Genomic DNA, 17,242 nt, shown 5'->3' on the forward strand with positions numbered 1-17,242 from the left:
GGCGGGGCGGGTGTTCGGGTGGCGAATGGCGGCGGGGCGGTGCTGCCTGAGGCGCTGGCGGAGGAGGGCGGGAACGTGGCGGCTGAGGGGGGTTTGGTTGCCACCCCTCGCTGAGGGAGAGGGCATAACGGCAGGTGTTCTGTGTGGGGACTGTTTTTTTTTTTAAATCCTTTTATTGAAAAAAATCCTTTTTCATTTCGAAGATTGTCAATGTTTACTCCTTTTATTAACAGGGAGAAAAAAAAATGGAGAAAGTTTCTCCCTGAAAATTTTTACACTGGGTGTCTCAAAGATGAACCTTTCATTAAAGAGCTCATCAAGGCCGAGCTTTTAACTGACGGCTTTTGCCAAAACGCCGCTGGATGCTGGGGGTTTTGCACGCACAAGGTCTCTCGTGTGCCTGGTTTGTGTGGAGGCATGCGTGCGTGCCTCGTGTTGCTGTGAGGAGGTGGCTGTTTATTTTGCAAGCGTATGAAATATTCCCCAAGGAAATGCTGTCAGTGTGGGCGAGCTCCCTGGGCTTGTCAAGGTCTAGATGGAGCAGAGCCTGCTGGGCTTGGGGGAAAATGTGAGTCGTCTCAAGCGGCAAGCCCCTACGGCCTTTAAGGAGTGCCGGCTTTTTTTTTTTTTTTCTTCTTCTGCCAATGTTTCCTCTGAAAGCAAACATTTATATTCAGAGTTTCCAAGGAATATCTGAAAGGAAGCATGAAATACAATTCAGAGAAAAAAGATTTCTGAGTTAATGGTGAAGTTAACCCTCACCTTTCTCACAGCAGCCACCTGCAGTGGTGCCTCCACAACGGGGCTGCTGCGTGGCCCCTCCAAGGAAGGATAATTTTCCGCTGTACCACTTCAACTATAAGCTTATATTCTGTTATCACACACAGAATGTGTGTAAAAGTGTAAGCTCTTAGAGACTGTGTTATCTATTTAGATTTTTTTTCTGGCTTAGTCTGCTATTAATAGTGCTATTAAAAAGGTTCTTCCAGCTTAATCACTGGAGCTCCTACCCTGTATTGACTGTCAGAGCTATTAATGTTTATATGCGCTGCGATCACACCGGAGAAAAACTGTATTCCTTACAGCCCAGGGGCAGGAGAATAACACACGAGGGGAACTATGACTTAACTTTTTGAACAGGAGTTGTAGTGAGCATCAAGGCATCAAAACAACAACCCACCAACATATTTAATAGGATTTTGAGATGAATTTAGAGAATGTACAGAACAGGACAGAAATTCTTAATTAAAATAAGTCAGGAGAATGAACATTTAGCTGTTTTCTTGCAATACTGTAAAGATTTGAACATGGTATGAACTAAGGTATAGGTTAGGCTGGCGCATTGAGTATAGCTTCTGACACCCAATTTCTTGGTTTTGATCTTTCTGTGGTAATTCCCTTCAGTTCATCAGGGGATATGTGCCCTTGGTGTGGGCTGCACGCTGCTGCTTCTTGGCCTGGCATCCTGGGAGCGAGAGAGCCGAGGAGACAGACCAGAAATGCTGCAGCTGGACAGGCAGGTGATGCCAGGGCTGATGATGAGTGAGCACAGCTTTGTTCCATGAAAGTGTGCAGGTGAGTACAGAATCAACCTGTGATAGTTTTTTTTTTGTGTGTCTGTGTGCGTGTGTGTGTGATGCCTGATTTTTACTCATACACTAGCCCAGTGAGACCTGTCTCTGCGTGAATAAGTTTCTCCACTACCACAATTGTTGTGGACACAAAAGACCATTTTAAATTGAGGTTCTTTACGTAACTTGCATGAGGAAGCTTCAAATATTGGTGCCCCTTTTTTCATACATCAGTGTCTGATGCCGTTCCTACACATAGGTCATCCATGCTCCAGCAGGTCTGTTCTGGTACACTAGCTTGTCAGCTGAGCATTGATGCTGCAAATACAGGTTTAACTAATGGGTTTTAAATCAGATGTAAGGGAGCCCACTCCTGTGAGGACTGGCTGAGGGAGCTGGGGATGTTTAACCTGGAGAAAAGAAGGCTCAAGGGAGACCATATTACACTTTACAGTGACCTTAAAGGAGGTTGTAGGTGGGGGCAGGCTTTTCTCCCAAGCACCAAGCGATAAGACGAGGGGAAATGGCCTCAAGTTGCGCCAGGCGAAATTTGGGTTGGATTTTAGGGGAAATTTATTTACTCTATAGCTTTCTCTGCCTTCCCCTCCCTTCCCTTCCCCTCCTCTCCCTTCTCGCCGCCCGCCCCCGGCCGAGGCGGGGCTGCGCAACGCTGCCGGGCGGTGCCGCCGGGGCTCGGCATCCCCGTGACCGCGGAGCCCAATCGTGGTGGCGCCGGGCCGGGCCGGGTCGAGCCGTGCTGAGCCGAGCCGAGCCGTGCCGGGCCGTGCTGCTGGGGTGCCGCCGGCCGGGCACGGCGAGGTGCGGCGGGGGAAAGCGCAGCGCTGCGGGCTCCATGGGGATCGAGAGCTTGTGCAGCGCCGATGCCTCCGAAGCCTTCTGGGTGAGCCGCGGGGATGGGATGGGACCGGCTCGGCTCGGCTCCGCTGGGCTGCCCGGTGCCGGGCGGAGCCGCCGGGAGCCGCGGGCCGGGGGGGCGGCAGGGCCGGGACCCGGCGTTGTGGGGCCGGCTGCGGGGCTCGGGGGGCTCCGGGGGTGCCCGGGGCTCGCAGGAGAGCAGCCCCTGGCCCTGGCCACCCCCGGCTGGGCGTGCATTGGCAGTAACCGCTCGCCTGGACGCTCGCAGCCGGCCGGAGCGGCATGCTGGTTTGCGAAGGAGGCCAAACATAGGCTTTCCTTGGAGGTGTAGTTGTAGCCCGCTTGCAGAGCGATGTTTTCAGTTTTCCTTAAGAAACGGCGGTGAGCGGCGTGTGGATGTTGCAGTGCAGGTCCTGCTCGTGCTCTTGCCGAGGCACCCGGTGCTGGCAGCAGTGCGGCCCCTGGGAGGGCAGAGGGGTGCTGGAAACCCTGCTCTGGAGGAAACAAGGTGTGTGGACAAACAGGTTGTGCAGAGGAAGGGAAGAACATGGATTTATTTCTTAAACGACACCCCTCAGAATGCAAAAAGCAAAACACACACACAGAACTGTGTGGGGGAGCTGCAGAAGGTGGCGTGGGGTAAGAGAAACACACGTGGTTTTTCTTACTGTTCAAAAAAAAACTTCTCATGTGGTATTTACCGAGTGGTATTGGGTTAATGGGATGCCTTACTGGTTCAGAAAAAGATCAGATATCTCAGAAGATAGCATTGCACTATTTATCTCAAGAACCGTTAAAATATTACTCAGCAAATATTAGGAAGATCATTCACACCTCAAGGTGTTTAGCTTTTCCAGCCCATCAAAAGAGACCCTGTTAACCAACTTCTATGTTGCTTATGTTAGTATCTCTTCTCAGCTAATTTCCAGGTTTCTCAAAACTGGCTAAATTATGAGCTGCTATCAGATTTTTCTTCCTCTCTCTTATAGAACAATACCTTCTTATTTGAAGTGCCTAAGACAGTACATGTTTCAGAATTCTCTTTATGGATAAACTTACTTGAGAGTAGTAGTTTTGTGAAAAAGAGCTGCATTGAATTGTGGAATTGAAGCATCAGGTAGGAGCAACAGTTAGACTTAGTGTGTTTGAAATAGCTAGTTTGCCTAGGACTTCTGATTTACTGATTGTTTTGTTATATAAACAATTAAAATACTTGTATGTAATACAGACGTTTTTGATGGTTTTGGTATGTTGTAATTACTGCATAGCTTTTTCACTAGTTGCTTTGGTTTCCAAGAATATAGATGGCTTTGTGATTTGTCATCCTTCTCCAAACCACGTGGAGTCTGCCTTACATTTCTTGAGCAAAAGATCCTGTGGGTGTGGTTGTTTGATTTCTGGATTCTTCTAATCCTGCAAAAGAGTGACTGTGGATTCCAGTTAGTGCAAGATGTGTCTGGAAAAGTATTCTCCTTTGCTGAACTTTGCCCGTTAACATCTCGATGCATCTGCTTTGTTGTTGCATTGTTCCAAGTGGTGGGAAGGGTGGAAATGCTAGTAGTGGTGTTTATAGGTACTCTGACTACACTTTATGGTATTTCCATTGTTGCTGTGGTTTGTTGATGTTGAAGTTGTAGTGGATTTTCAGAAAATGCCTGTGCGTATGCTGTGTTTTATGGGACTTCCAGGTACCGCCTATGCTACTGTCTTTCCTGTCTTGAGGGGTGCTGCATGCTTCCGCTTTTCAGGGCTGGGCCACATTTATAATAGCTGGTGACACGGCTATTTGCATTCTTGTGGTGAGCTACGGTCACATCAGCTGTGCTGAGGCCCTGCTACTTGGAGTAGTGGGATTTCCTAGTGCTGCCAAACCCAGTTTGTTTCAGAGGAGAAGACGCAGCTTCTCTTAATTGTGGTGTTGAGTTTGGAACAGCTCAGTTCCAAATTTTGGGGGACACTTCATAGGTTGAAAGGACCTAATGCACCTTTAAAAACTGTATGCTAATCTTCTTAAGCCTCGCTGCCCAGGATTTTTCTTGGTTGCACACCTAAGGAATGTTACTGTTGGAAATTCTTGTCTGAGAATTAAACAGACTGTTTTTATTTAATACTCACTCTGAAAGGTCAGCAGCCCAGTTTGTGATCTTCTTCAGTCCTTGTTTTCCCCTTACTGTTTAACCCATCTTTGGTACCCAGCACATTAACTTCCACCGCAACCAGATTTGTATACAGAACTTCACTGTTCCTTGCGATTCTTTGAACCAGGCTCCCTTTTTGGAAGCATGCTGTTTCACCCTTGCTGTCTCTCCTAGCGTTGTTGAATATCTCGCTGCAAGAATTTAATCTGTAATACAAAATTAGTGCTGTGTAAGATGTTGAGGATACCAAAAGCTTTTAAAAAAACAAACAAACCAAAGAACCTGTGGGTTAGGGGTAATGTTTTGCAGTACTCACATTTCAGTTCAGTGACTTTAAGGGCCTGTTTAAACTAGAAAACTTGTGTCCTGAAGCGCTGAGATAGCTTCATCTAGAGTATCAAAACTATATATGAGTGCAGTCTGCCTTGCTTCAGTACTAATGTGCCAAAAAAAGGCGGGGGGGCGCGTTGAGGAATGCTATCATTTTAGGTAACCAGGATGATAGTTAAGGGAGGCCTTGAACTTAATGTATATTTTTGCTCGCTGACCTAGCTGTGTGTGTATATATTTATGCACACTTGCATGATCTATGGTCTCAGTGCAGTTACATTCCGAAACAGTCTGCTGGTTTTCCTCTGAATACAGTTTTGAGGTAGCTTCAGTTTTTCACGGTTTGTAAGCTATGTGGTATCACGTCTAAAGTCTGTTTATGTCTGCAGTTCCTAAAGGAAGAAGTTGGTAACTTTTTGTGACGCTGATGAGTTCTCATGGCTAACGTGCAGCAGGGCTTATATGAAAAAGAAGTAGGAGGTACAAAAAAGCCAATTCAAACTAAGCAGTTCCTTACAGTCTGTCCCCAGCTGCTCTGCCAGGTTTTACACGGAGTCTCAGTTATTCATTAGGTGTTTGTAAGTCAAGTACAACCTGAAACTTTGAGGTTCTTGCTTATACTTGCTGATAATCTTCCTGAAAGAGAGTTCTGAAGGAAAACCACACTCCTTTATGGAAGGAGTAATTTCATGTTCTCAAGTTCTGTGGCTCGTGCTGACGTGTATTAGATAAGCAGTGAATTAGTATGTATCTTGGAACCCTGGAGCTTTTTGCACTGTGAAATGTCTTCAGTGCATTTACTTAAGCATAAAATGACTTACAAAATAACTTGTGGCAGTTAAGATTTTTTTTTTAATGTATCAATAATATACTTCTATAAGCACTGATAGGTCATAACGCAGTTACTGGCGTGACACTATCAAATGTGAGATCTCTGGATTCAAGCTATCATGTAAATACAGCTTGGGCAAGCAGGCAGACAGCTTAGGAAGCTTAAATGCAATGTGAGGTTTGTACCTAGTGAGTTCCATTTGCTTTTAATTTGTGTGTTTATTTCCTCCTTCCAAAGGCGTAGGCATGAGTGGGAGGTCAGTAATGTCCTAGTGGCAAACAAAAGACACAGAAGAATAAAGAAGTTTAATACAAAAAATATTTAAAATAAACCAGTATAACAGATACATATAACATACACAAGTCTAAAAGTCCTTCACAAAGGAGATCAGTGACTGCATAAATTAGGAAAAAAAAGGGGGGGAGAGGGGGAAGTAATGTTCTGTAGTCTTAATTTACAGAAAACTGGAAGACAAAGTGGTGTTTAATTTAACTGGAGGCAGTTCCTGCAAAATGGTGTTTCAAGGCTTTGCCTAGTTTAGGTAGTAATAAGACTTGTTTTTTATACCTTTATCTTCACACTGGCAATTTCAATATGGGTTTTCTTAGTGATGTTTGAAGACAGATTGTATCTTCTAGTAATTATTGCCTGCTTTTCCCTGTAGTTTGATAGTACTTTGTCAGTGTGTTTGTGGCAGAGCAAGGTAGGTAGCCTCAGGTTCTGTGAGAGTGGTGGTAAATTTGTGAGTTTAGGTTCTTTCTTTAGTTATAAAGGTACTGAGTTTATGGGTGCATTTGTGACAGCCCTGGTATTAAGAATTTCAATGAGTATGCAGATCATAAAACTGCTCGTATTTACTGACCTAGGAAGGTCACACGTGGACAGGAATTAGAACAGAGGAGGAGCAGAGAGTTAAACAGGAAAACCTTTACACAAGATGGTTCATTTATTATAATTAGCAGCTAATTGCTTTACTGTCACTGCTTGGCTGAGGAGGAAAGCCAGTGCTATTTGTCATCTCTTTCTCATTTAAACCTGTAAAAGAGTTGTCTGTGGTCCTTTTCATAGACATTAAAATGCTCTCTATTGGTTCAGGGAAAATACACGAAAATGAAGCCTGATAGTATGTAGTCGATGGGGATTTTCTTAGCAGCTGATCTGTCATTTTACAGCTGTCTGTGCAAGATAAATGTTTCAAGGTTGCTCAGAAGAATTGAGCACCCCAATAAGCTGTGCTGTTTCTGCAGCTACAATGCAGTTTACGTTGAAACGCTGTGCTATACTCAGCCTACGTGGAGGTTAACCGGGGTTGCACTGAAGTCATTCTGGGTCACATCTCTAAAAAGCCTACTGCAGTGTACTGACCTTTTGCTTACTTTTAATAGAGTCAGAATTCCTTGCATTACTTTTTCTCTCACTGTTTGCATCTCTGGTAGGTTCAGATACAGCTTATTCTAACTTCAGCTGTTATCTTGGTCCCTTTGTAAGGTTTGTGTACAGGTGTGTTCAAACTTGTCATGGTGATTTGAGTTTGATATACAGGCTGTTGAGTTATTAAACAAAAATACTGTTTTTAGTGCAAAAAGGAGACGAGAAATTGAATATTTTTCCTGTGTCGTTTTAAATAATGATTTCAGTTCAAAACTTTACCGAAGGATAAATGTTGTCCTCTTAATCCTGAAACTGTCAATGGTAAACAATATTTGTTGTCATGGGGCCAAATGTTGTCTCATGGTACTTGCAGGCAGGGCAGGGTACAGAAATATTACAGCGACAGAAACACTTTAAATGTGCAAGTGTTGCTGATATCTGTCATATGTTTACCCGGCACATAGAAATAATGCCATTTTTCAGAGTTTTTTTGGCTTCTTTGGATTACAAAGATCAGCTCTGTTAAACTCCACAGCTGCAGGTGCTCCTTTTCTGGCAAAGTTTTGGCACTAGCTTCTTCTTTTAGGCTAAAGGGAAACACAATCAAAACATGCTGCTTCTTGCCATTCTGCACACAGCTTCAGCTGTGCAGTGCTGTCTCTTACAAAGGATTTCAGCTCTTTGGTAACATAGGAAATACTGATGATTTGGACAAGAAGGTGCAGACACCTGACTTAACTTTAGGACTAGGGCTGGAAGGTAGAGGCTTTTTCTAGGCTGTGTTAATAAACCAAATCTGCCTTATGTAACTTGTTACTGTTGGGAACTTAGTCTTGCTAAAACCATTTCTAATAGACAATGCTATGAGAAACTAAAGATATTTCCCTGTAGTTTACTTAATGATATCTCTCCTCTCCTTCCATCTTCTTTATATAAATGATTTAGATTTTTTAAGGATCCTTGTTTATGTTATGTTATGTGATTCTGTTATTACATGATTTATTTATTTATTTAATGTTTCTTCTCTTGCACTGGCAGTCTTGTCCTGTAACAACATTAAGAGACTGTAAGAATAATGCTTAGATTTCAGAATTACTGTGAAATGAAGGAGGAAGAAGGGTCTCTTTCCACATTTGGAGTCTGGATCTCAGTGTAATATTTTGGGAGGTTGAGCTGGAAGGTTTGTTTGTGAATGATTTAAAGCCTTTTATTTAGACACAACTTCCTACATGGCAAAATCTTAAATGGGAGACCTGTATTATTTTCTTCTTATTAAACTGTATTATTTGTTCCTTGCTTCCATAACTACCGTTTGGCATTAACCAAAAACTGTTAGCTTTATAGCTTTTTGGTTTTGTTTCATTCATGATTTTACAAGAAATGTTTGGTTCTTACTGTTTGGTCAAGGAAAAAAAAAAAAAAAAACCAACAACCTGGTATCAAGTAAGAGAAGATATTCAGTTGCACAGTAGGTTTAATTCTCCTGTGGTAGTAGTAAAAGTATATTCCTGTGGGTGAAGACGTGATCCCCATGAGAGTTTGAGATCCAAATCTTAATTCCTACATCCCAATTTGGTAGTTACCTTTGATGTTTCTCACTTCATACTTGTGGCAGCAGAACAAAAAGGCAGAAAAGTGTTGATCTAACCAGGCTGTTACTGGTCTGTATTGTGAGAGCGTTAGCACCTATCCTCAGGTGTGACCATGAAGGCAAGTCCTGAGTTCTCTTCTCAAATCAGTGATTAGCCACGCTGCATGTTCATTTGTTCCACTGCTTAAGGTAAATGGTGTAGTTCTGTGTAGGGGCATAATTGTTCTGTTTCTCCTTGAAGAAGTGGTGTTCAGAGTCTCTGGGGGTCTGGGAATGAGATCAAGTATTTGGTTGTATGGATTTTACTTTTTAGTATAATCTTTTTTTTTTTTTTTAACAAAAAATAACTTGGGGCTTTCACTGAACGTAGGAAGTAGCTGCTGAACGGACATTATCATAAAATCTGTACAAATAATTTATTTTTTTCTGCTACTCCCTACTTGCAGACTACACCCTTAGATGATGCAATAAAGCAGTAAACCATTTATTTCTTAGTTAGTGCATGTCTTATAATATAGGCATTATGAATAGGCAGCATATTGAAAGCTTTCATTAAATACAACATAAACTTACTCTGTGTGCATTGCAGCGAAGTAGAATTTTACTTCTCAGCAGAGATCAATGCATTTTAGTTAATTTTATGCTTATTAAGAAAAAAACACACTAGAGGAAATAAATACCAGCAAAGGTGGAAAAATAAATTTGTCCTTGTATGTTATACGACTTCATCTCGATTTGATTCTAGAGCCATTGGATCCTCTAATGCAAGCAGTACTTTTTTTTCAAATACTTTTGTTGTAATGCATGTAGTATTTTTAAAGGATTTATAAACATGTAAATAGAAGGAAGTTTGTGATGGTTGCTTGTAGTGTCATATATCTAACTTAGTGTTCTGTTCGCTGCTCTTAGGGCTATAGTGATTGTCTGCTTCTAGTTCCTGTGAATATAACTGAGGATACAGGAGAGCTGTGACTGTAATTTTGTTGGCAGGTGTGGGTATTTCTGCTGCTTCTTGTGGGAGTTCTGTAGTAAATTTTCTTCTTTTGTGTATCTGTTGCCTGTTTTTTATCAGCTCATCACCTCTTGTGGTTCAGTCTGAATAGTTAACACAATACAGCAAATGTTACACTGGTGAAGGTCATGTGTGTTTGTGCTTGTTGTAGGCTCTAGTCTCAATATGCTGTCTTAGAGAAATGCTGAGCTTCAGTCCATGCTTCATTATCTGACAGTGGAATGTGAATGAGGGAATAAAGATGATGTATTTGCAGTACTTTGAGAACATGATTTCAGTCTTTCTTCAAAACTTCCAGGGGTGAATTTAATAAAGGTTGCTTTCTAAGCTGAGTAACTTTGAAGAGTTCTTTCAAGATCAGGACTTGAAAACTTTTTCCAACCCATTACAAAATTTGGATCACTTTGGAGTTCTCTGTTTTTCTTCATTTTTAATGTAGACAACAGTGTAACCATTTTTATTGGCTTTGATGGAGAATGGTGGTGTCAGATACCTCCAAAGCAAATTCAGAGTTCCTTTAAAGCAGCCTTAAATGGAGAGTCCCTTTCTCCACCCCACGTTGTACACTGATGCTAGCTCTTCTGAGGTTGTATGCTTGGCCAGATCAGGAAAATCTTCAATCTGGGGAGAGGCAGATGGGAATTTTTCTGTCCTAAATAATGTAGGATTAAGGCTGATGTCCTTGCAGCAGGCTGAAGGACAAAGGTCGAGTTAGCTCATGAATTGTATGAGTGTTATACTGGGGAATTTTCTTTTTGTGTTATCTATTAGATTGTGAGACTTCCTATTTCGATAAGAAAGTGGTGATACTGTTATAATGAAAGTTGTCAGTAGAAATAAGTGTTGGTGCCAGAGAGAGCTAATTAAGTGCATTCTACTAAACGTAAGCATTGAATTAAACAAAAAGTTTATTGCTGCTAAGAATATAAGTTTGTAATACCAAGCTATGGTTTCTCAAAGAAGGTGGTTCTTCTGTGGGTGATATTTAAGGAGGGAGTACACACTGATATCAGTATCAGTTCTGTTTGAAGGAGTGTTGACCTTGATATTAAGATTCCAGGGTAGTTTTGTAATTTCATTTTTTTATGTAGGTGCATAGTAATGTTTAAGTCATTTTTCAGTCACAGCTGGTTTGTACAGGTGGGTTTAACAGTGTGGCTGGCAGCCCGTATCTCTAGCACGCTTGTGCACAGCAGGCATGAAACTGAGCGATTTTGGTCTCTCCGTTTCTGCCAGTGAGAATTTTAAAATGTGCTGTGGGTCAAGTAGGATTATTGATGTGAGAACAGGCGGCCACTGGCTGTTCACTTAGCAGCCTCTCCTGGCTGCCAGGAGAGAGGCAGTCAGGCACAAGGTCCTGGCAAGCATCAAATACTGTTACTCCTTAGAGTAGACACACTGGAGGTATGCAGCTTGCCTGTGGTCTTTCTTCCCTCAGCAGCAGCAGAATAACCAATGCTTTGTGTTGCCATTTTGTCTTACAGGACCACTGCCAATGTTTTTATCTTGCCTGTTCCTGAAATTTTAGACGGGAATTAATATAACTTGGCCTTATTTTTTCCTAGAGTTCAGGCGCTGTTAAATAAGTAGTTTACCTCTGAATAGATCCACGTGATTCCAGGGAACACCAAGCATTTTTTGTGCTTATCTTAGAGATAGAGGGTTTCACTTTAAATACGATATGAAGCCTTTTTGTGCCATAGGAGAAAACAAGCTATTTGGCACAAAAAACTGTTGTGTACTGGTATTTTTTCAACTACTGTGCTGGAGATAGAAATGAAAATTTTGTTTTTTAGAATGAAAATTGAGAAACTGAGAAATGGGTCAGACAATTTTAAAAATACCCATTTGCTATTCTGGGAAACTTTAAAGTTGCCAAGGGACTTAAAAAACAGGGGAAAAACGTAAAACCTGGGATACGTGCATTTTCTGGACTAGTTTAAAAGTAAGCCAGTAGCAGATCATCCAAACATCCACCAAGAAAGGAACAGGGATCACTCTGCAAATCTTTTCCTGTGGGTACCTGCAGTCATGGTTCAATCTAAATGTTGCTTCCAAATTATGCTAATTGTATAACTAACCCACTTCGTCTCTTCCTCCTTCTGCATTGCAGGAGGCTGCTAGCTTGTGTAGGCTTTTAATGAGTACTTGGATCTCTGTCATTTGATGTGCTCTTCAAAATGGAAGTGTTAGGAGATCCATCAGAGTGAATATCGTTACTAAGTTTTGAGATGTGACAATAGGACAACTTATTGCTTTAACAGAACTTGCAAAAATCATTCTAATACTTTAGTCAGGGAAGAAAATAATTAGTTTTGCTAATTAAGGTCTATTAAATACAAAGGTCTGCTTTAGTGAATGCTTCTGTACTGATCTTTACAGACTTTTGTCTTCTGCTGAGACAAAACAATTCTGAAACTGGTTTTATGTAAACCAAAGGAGAGGCATCTACCTGAAAGTGGCAGGACTAGTCTAGACTTCTGTAACTGAACATTGTAATTTGAGTATGAATACATGTTGGTTTCACGATGAGATGGACGCGTCTTCCAGCTGGGATTGAAAATCATAAAGCTGTGGTATCCTCCGTGCAGACTTCCGGGTATGCCTTCCTTTTGAGATGGTGTGATTTAACATGGGGAGGTAGCTAAGCTCCACCACGCTGCTCTCTCACTTCCTCTCCTGAAGGGAACAAGAGGAAAAAATACAGTGGGGAAAAAAAAAAGCTCTTGGGTTGAGATGAGGACAGGGAGATCATTCACTAATCACTGTCATGGGCAAAACAGACTTAGCATAAAGGAGATGAATATAATTTATTGCCTATTGCTAACACACTAGAGCAGAGATTGTTAAAAGCAAACTAAAACCACCTTCTACCTCTTCCCCCGAAGTGGGGGGATTGGGGGCTGCGGTCAGTCCCTAATGCTCTGTCTCCTCACTGCCACTCCTTCGCAGTCACTCTCTGCCCCTGTTCCATGTGGGGTCCTACTCGAACTGATCCTGTGTGGGCTTCCCACAGGCAGCAGCTCTTCAGGAACTGCTCCCACATGGCTCCGTACCACAGGGTCCATCCCCCAGGAGCAAACTGCCCCAGCACGGGTCCCCCACAGGCAGCAGCTCCCCCCAGGCCCCCTGCCCCTATGTGGGCTCCTCACCATGGGCTGCAGCTCTGCCCGGGGGCTCTCCATGGGCCGCAGCCCCCTCCAGGCCACATCCACCTGCTCGTCCACGGGCTGCAGCGTGGAGATCTGCTCCATTTGGGACCCATGGGCTGCAGGGGGACAGCCTGCTCCACCAGGGGCCTCTCCACGGGCCCCAGGGGAACTGCTGCTGCGTGCCAGGAACACCTCCTGCCCTCCTCCTGCACTGACCTCAGGGGCTGCAGGGCTGGTTCTCTCATGTTTTCTCACTCTCTTGCCCCTCTCTCCCAGCTGCTGTAGCACAGCAGTTTTTTTCCCTTAAATATGCTCCCACAGTGGCCCAACCTTTATCGTGCATGGCTCGGCTCTGGCCAGTGGCGGCTCCCTTTGGAGCTGGCTGGAGCTGGCTCTGATCTGACATGGAGCAGCTGCTGGGCTTTGCTCACAGGGGCCACCCCTGCAGCCCCCTGCTGCCAAAACCTTGCCACGTGGATCCTCAAATGTGAGTCCTTCTCGACTTTGCCTGCTTAATAAAAGAACTGAGGTTCAGTCGGGGATCCTGCTTCAGAGGCAGTCTCCTGACAATCCCCAGCCCTGCACTTCAGTTCACGCTGGAGTGGCCTGAGCACCCCTAAGACAGGCATTAAGTGGGGAACATGCTCCAGGGGCTGGTGGGCACTGCAGTCGGTCTGCAGGGGGGCCTGAAGCTCCCCTTGGGTATACCTGTGTGAAAAACACTTGGTATGGACGTTAGGTCCTCAGCAGCATGTAGCTCCATTCCTGTTTGTGCTGCTGCCTTGTGTAGATGTAGCCAACAAGAATTAATTGCACCTAGGAAATCAGCAGGGAAAAATACTGCCACATGTCTCTTTGTGCGTGGTATCCTCACCTTTTGTCACCTGAAATGGATGTAAAGTTGAAGGGGTTCTGCACCTCACCTGTGTGCAGCCATTTCCCTTGCACAAAGTACAGTGTGTTTAACAAATAGCAGCTTGCTCGGCTTCTGGACAGCCTCTGGATCAAATCCTGGAAGAGCGTGAAAGAAGATACACTGATGTTGCTGTAGCTGTTAAATTCTAGCAGTAATCTTACCCCAGCCTGCCCACTTGTCCTGACTTTCTGCTCTTAACCCTGAAGTACCATTGCGTCGCACCCTCTTGTCTTTCACACAGAAACACATCAATTGCATATATAAAGGTTCAGTGAACTGAAGATTGCACATGTTTTTTAGAATATCCTCCAGCCAGTGTGCCCAGCAGTCATGCATACAGCACTGCTTCCTTCCACTTTGCCACGTGGCAGTGACACCTCCAATAGCTGTCCTGTCCTTTCAGGTAGTTGCCTGATATATTTTATTGCAAGCAGTTTAAAACAACACCAGAAAAAAAGGTAGTTAACTTCCTTAAGCAGTGTCTAAAATAAATAAAGCATCAAATCTCTTGTTTATTTCTTTTTTTTTTGGGTAAAGCTGCTTAAATCTTGTCTGTTCATTTGTGTAATCGTATTAACCATCTTAATTTGTCAATTGTAAACTGTTCTTGCAGAGTCATGAGACTTTTTTTCTTGGCTGTTGTGCTGGAGCAGAGCAGCTGGGATTTAGAAGGCTGAAAAACACTTGTGTGGTGGCTACAAGTAAGGATGACTCAGCTGAAATTTCTGATGATGTTATGCAGCTGGGGAACTTAAAAGCATGTGGCTCACCCACAGCCTTGCAGAGCTGCTGCCTTGTCACGAACGACTTATGTGATCCCCATGTGGATAGGCTAAAACATATTCAGGCATTTTTATGTTCTACCACTATTAATTTCTTTGATTCAGCTGCGTTAGGTTTTGAGATGGTTCTTTTATTTTTTAACTGAAAAAAAATGAAAAGAAATTTTAGAATGCTGTGGAATTACAGGGGAGAAATAACAGCTGTGCATATTCTGTTGTATCTCAACAAGTCAAGTCCTAGATTCGGACAGAAAATGGGAGGAGAGTGGGGAAGGAAAGCATATTTGTTTATATGTATTTTTTTTTCAAATTAAGTTTTTGGAGGAGAAAGGTAGAAATTATCATCTTTATACAAAATGGTCAAATTTAAGGGGAAACCTCCTGCTCTGTGATTGAAATAATATCTGGTCAGCAGATTTTGCAAGTTATATCTTCCCTTTCTTTTGAGGTCTGTTTTTCTCTATAATTGTGTACGATACTTTGTTTAACCAGTGGAAGATGGGAGCAAGTAAGGATACAAGTGTGATGTTTCTGGGCGGTTTTATAGCTGAGAAAGATTACTGCCACTATGTCACAGTTGTGGTACTGGTGTTGGGTGCAGTTGCAAGCTATACAACAGTCTGAAAAAAATGCTTTGCAGCTGAAAATGGCACTGTGGTTGACAAGCCTTCGGGCATGTGACTGCTCGTCTCGACTGTGCGGCTTTTAAACCGAAACCTGTAAGTTCTGCTTTGGCTGATGAATGCTGCAGTCCGTGTGCAGGAGCAGTATGTTCGTATTGCATCATTCTGGTGGTGAGTCAGAACTGCACAGCACTTCAGAGGAAATGTCCCCTGTAATAAATTTTACAGCAAAGACAGTAATGTTAGGGTAAAATTTACTGGAAGGGATTTCTCTAATGCCAGCCAACGATAAATATGGTATGAACATTAATGTTACTAAACAGCCTGCCGAAGGAAAGGTTGAATTGGGACATGGTTTAGTGGGTAATGCTGAGGGACGGTTGGACCAGCAGATCTTGGAGGTCTTTTCCAACCTGAATGATTCTATGTTCATAATTAGCCCTTGTACCAGGAATGGAAATGGTGATCACATTTTCATTACTGTAAGTGTCAGTTCTGGTTTGATCATACGGTGTTTTTTCTCATTTTCAAGAATTATGTTGAAAGAAATAGGGAAGCAATTACATTGATGTACATTTTCCTTTTGTTGAGTGGGAAATAAGCTGCAAGGGTGAGCCTGTTCTACTTCCTGCTGTTTGTATGAATTACCAGTAAGTCTCAACTGGGTTTGTTGAAGATAGCTTTGGAGCCATCAGGCTCTTTTACAAATAATGAAGTGATGTTATCTCATGCTATTCGCTCTTACTGTGTGCCAGATAACACTTCCACACTTAAATTTTGGAATGGAGTGTATCTGGCTGTTTATACGTACATAGGTAGTGGCAGATGGCTAGCATTGGCACCTTATTTTTCTGCAACGTGTTGTGGTTTAGCCCGGCTGGCAGCCAAACACCACACAGCCGTTCGCTCACCCTCCCCCCTCCCTCTCCGGGATGGGGGAGAGAAACGGGAAAGTGAAGTCTGTGAGTTGAGATAAAGACAGTTTATTAAGACAGGGAAAATAATAATAACAATAATAATAGTATTAATAATAGTATTAATAGTAATAATGTGTACGAAATAAGTGATGCACAATGCAATTGCTCACCACCCGTTGACCGATGCCCAGCCTATCCCCGAGCAGCCGGCCCCCCCCTCCACCCCGGCTAGCCACCCCTATATATTGTTCAGCATGACGTCAGATGGTATGGAATACCCCTTTGGCCAGTTTGGGTCAGCTGTCCTGGGTCTGTCCCCTCCCAGCTCCTGCTGCATCCCTAGCCTGCTCGCTAGCAGGACGGAGCGAGAAGCTGAAAAGTCCTTGGCTTGGTGTAAGCACTGCTGTACAACAATTAAAACATCAGCATGTTATCAGCGCTCTTCTCATTCTAATCCAAAACATAGCACCCTGCCAGCTACTAGGAGGAAAATTAACTCTGTCCTACCTGAAACCAGGACAAACGTTAATATGAAAGTGCTGATGAAGGCTGTTAAAGATCTCAATTTTTATATTCGAGTGAGTTACCTGTTATGGTAGCTGTGGGTAGACAACAAACTGACTCTAATGGCTTCTTGTGAAGGTTTAAAATTTCTGAGCTGTGAAAAGTACGATAAAATTAGATGCATCAATTACAATATTAGATGCACAATATACAATAAGTTACAGAATAAGGCAGATAGCAGCTGCTGGTTTTGTTTTGTTTTGTTTGCTTTTTATATAACAAAGTTCTGTGCTTTCTTTAACATAACCTACTTTTTCTCCCCAGGATTGGAATCTGACATGGCACACGGAAAATCCAGACTTCACCCAGTGCTTTCAGAACACAGTTCTAGTCTGGATTCCTTGTATTTACCTGGGGGCCTGCTTCCCAGTGTACTTCCTATATCTTCGCTGCCATGACAGGGGGTACATCCAAATGTCAAACCTCAACAAAGCCAAAACGGTACACAACTTCTTAAAATCATAACTTACTAAGCTTATCTGTATCCCTGCCTGAGCTGGGGGGTTGGACCAGATGACTTTTGGAGGTCCCTTCTAGCCGTAACCATTCTGTGATTCTAAGCTTATC

The 17,242-nt window shown here is 43.1% G+C and overlaps 1 protein-coding gene across 3 annotated transcripts in view; it reads left to right on the forward strand.

Moving 5' to 3' along the window:
* Positions 1 to 1,382: 1,382 nt before the first annotated feature.
* The window catches only part of ABCC1 (ATP binding cassette subfamily C member 1), a 58,212-nt gene continuing 42,352 nt past the window's right edge, over positions 1,383 to 17,242 (forward strand). Inside the window, exons 1-2 of one of the 3 annotated variants that reach the window (XM_040574633.1) lie at positions 1,383 to 1,575; positions 16,940 to 17,116. In XM_040574633.1, the coding sequence (XP_040430567.1) occupies positions 17,090 to 17,116 (27 nt within the window). In that variant the 5' untranslated portion in view covers positions 1,383 to 1,575; positions 16,940 to 17,089. Of the gene's footprint in view, positions 1,576 to 2,223; positions 2,473 to 14,406; positions 14,491 to 16,939; positions 17,117 to 17,242 lie in introns of those variants that run through there. The other 2 variants (XM_040574632.1, XM_040574634.1) reach the window with 2 other exon arrangements.

The sequence above is a fragment of the Cygnus olor genome, chromosome 15 (genome assembly GCF_009769625.2).
Source record: "Cygnus olor isolate bCygOlo1 chromosome 15, bCygOlo1.pri.v2, whole genome shotgun sequence".
NCBI lineage: Eukaryota > Metazoa > Chordata > Aves > Anseriformes > Anatidae > Cygnus > Cygnus olor.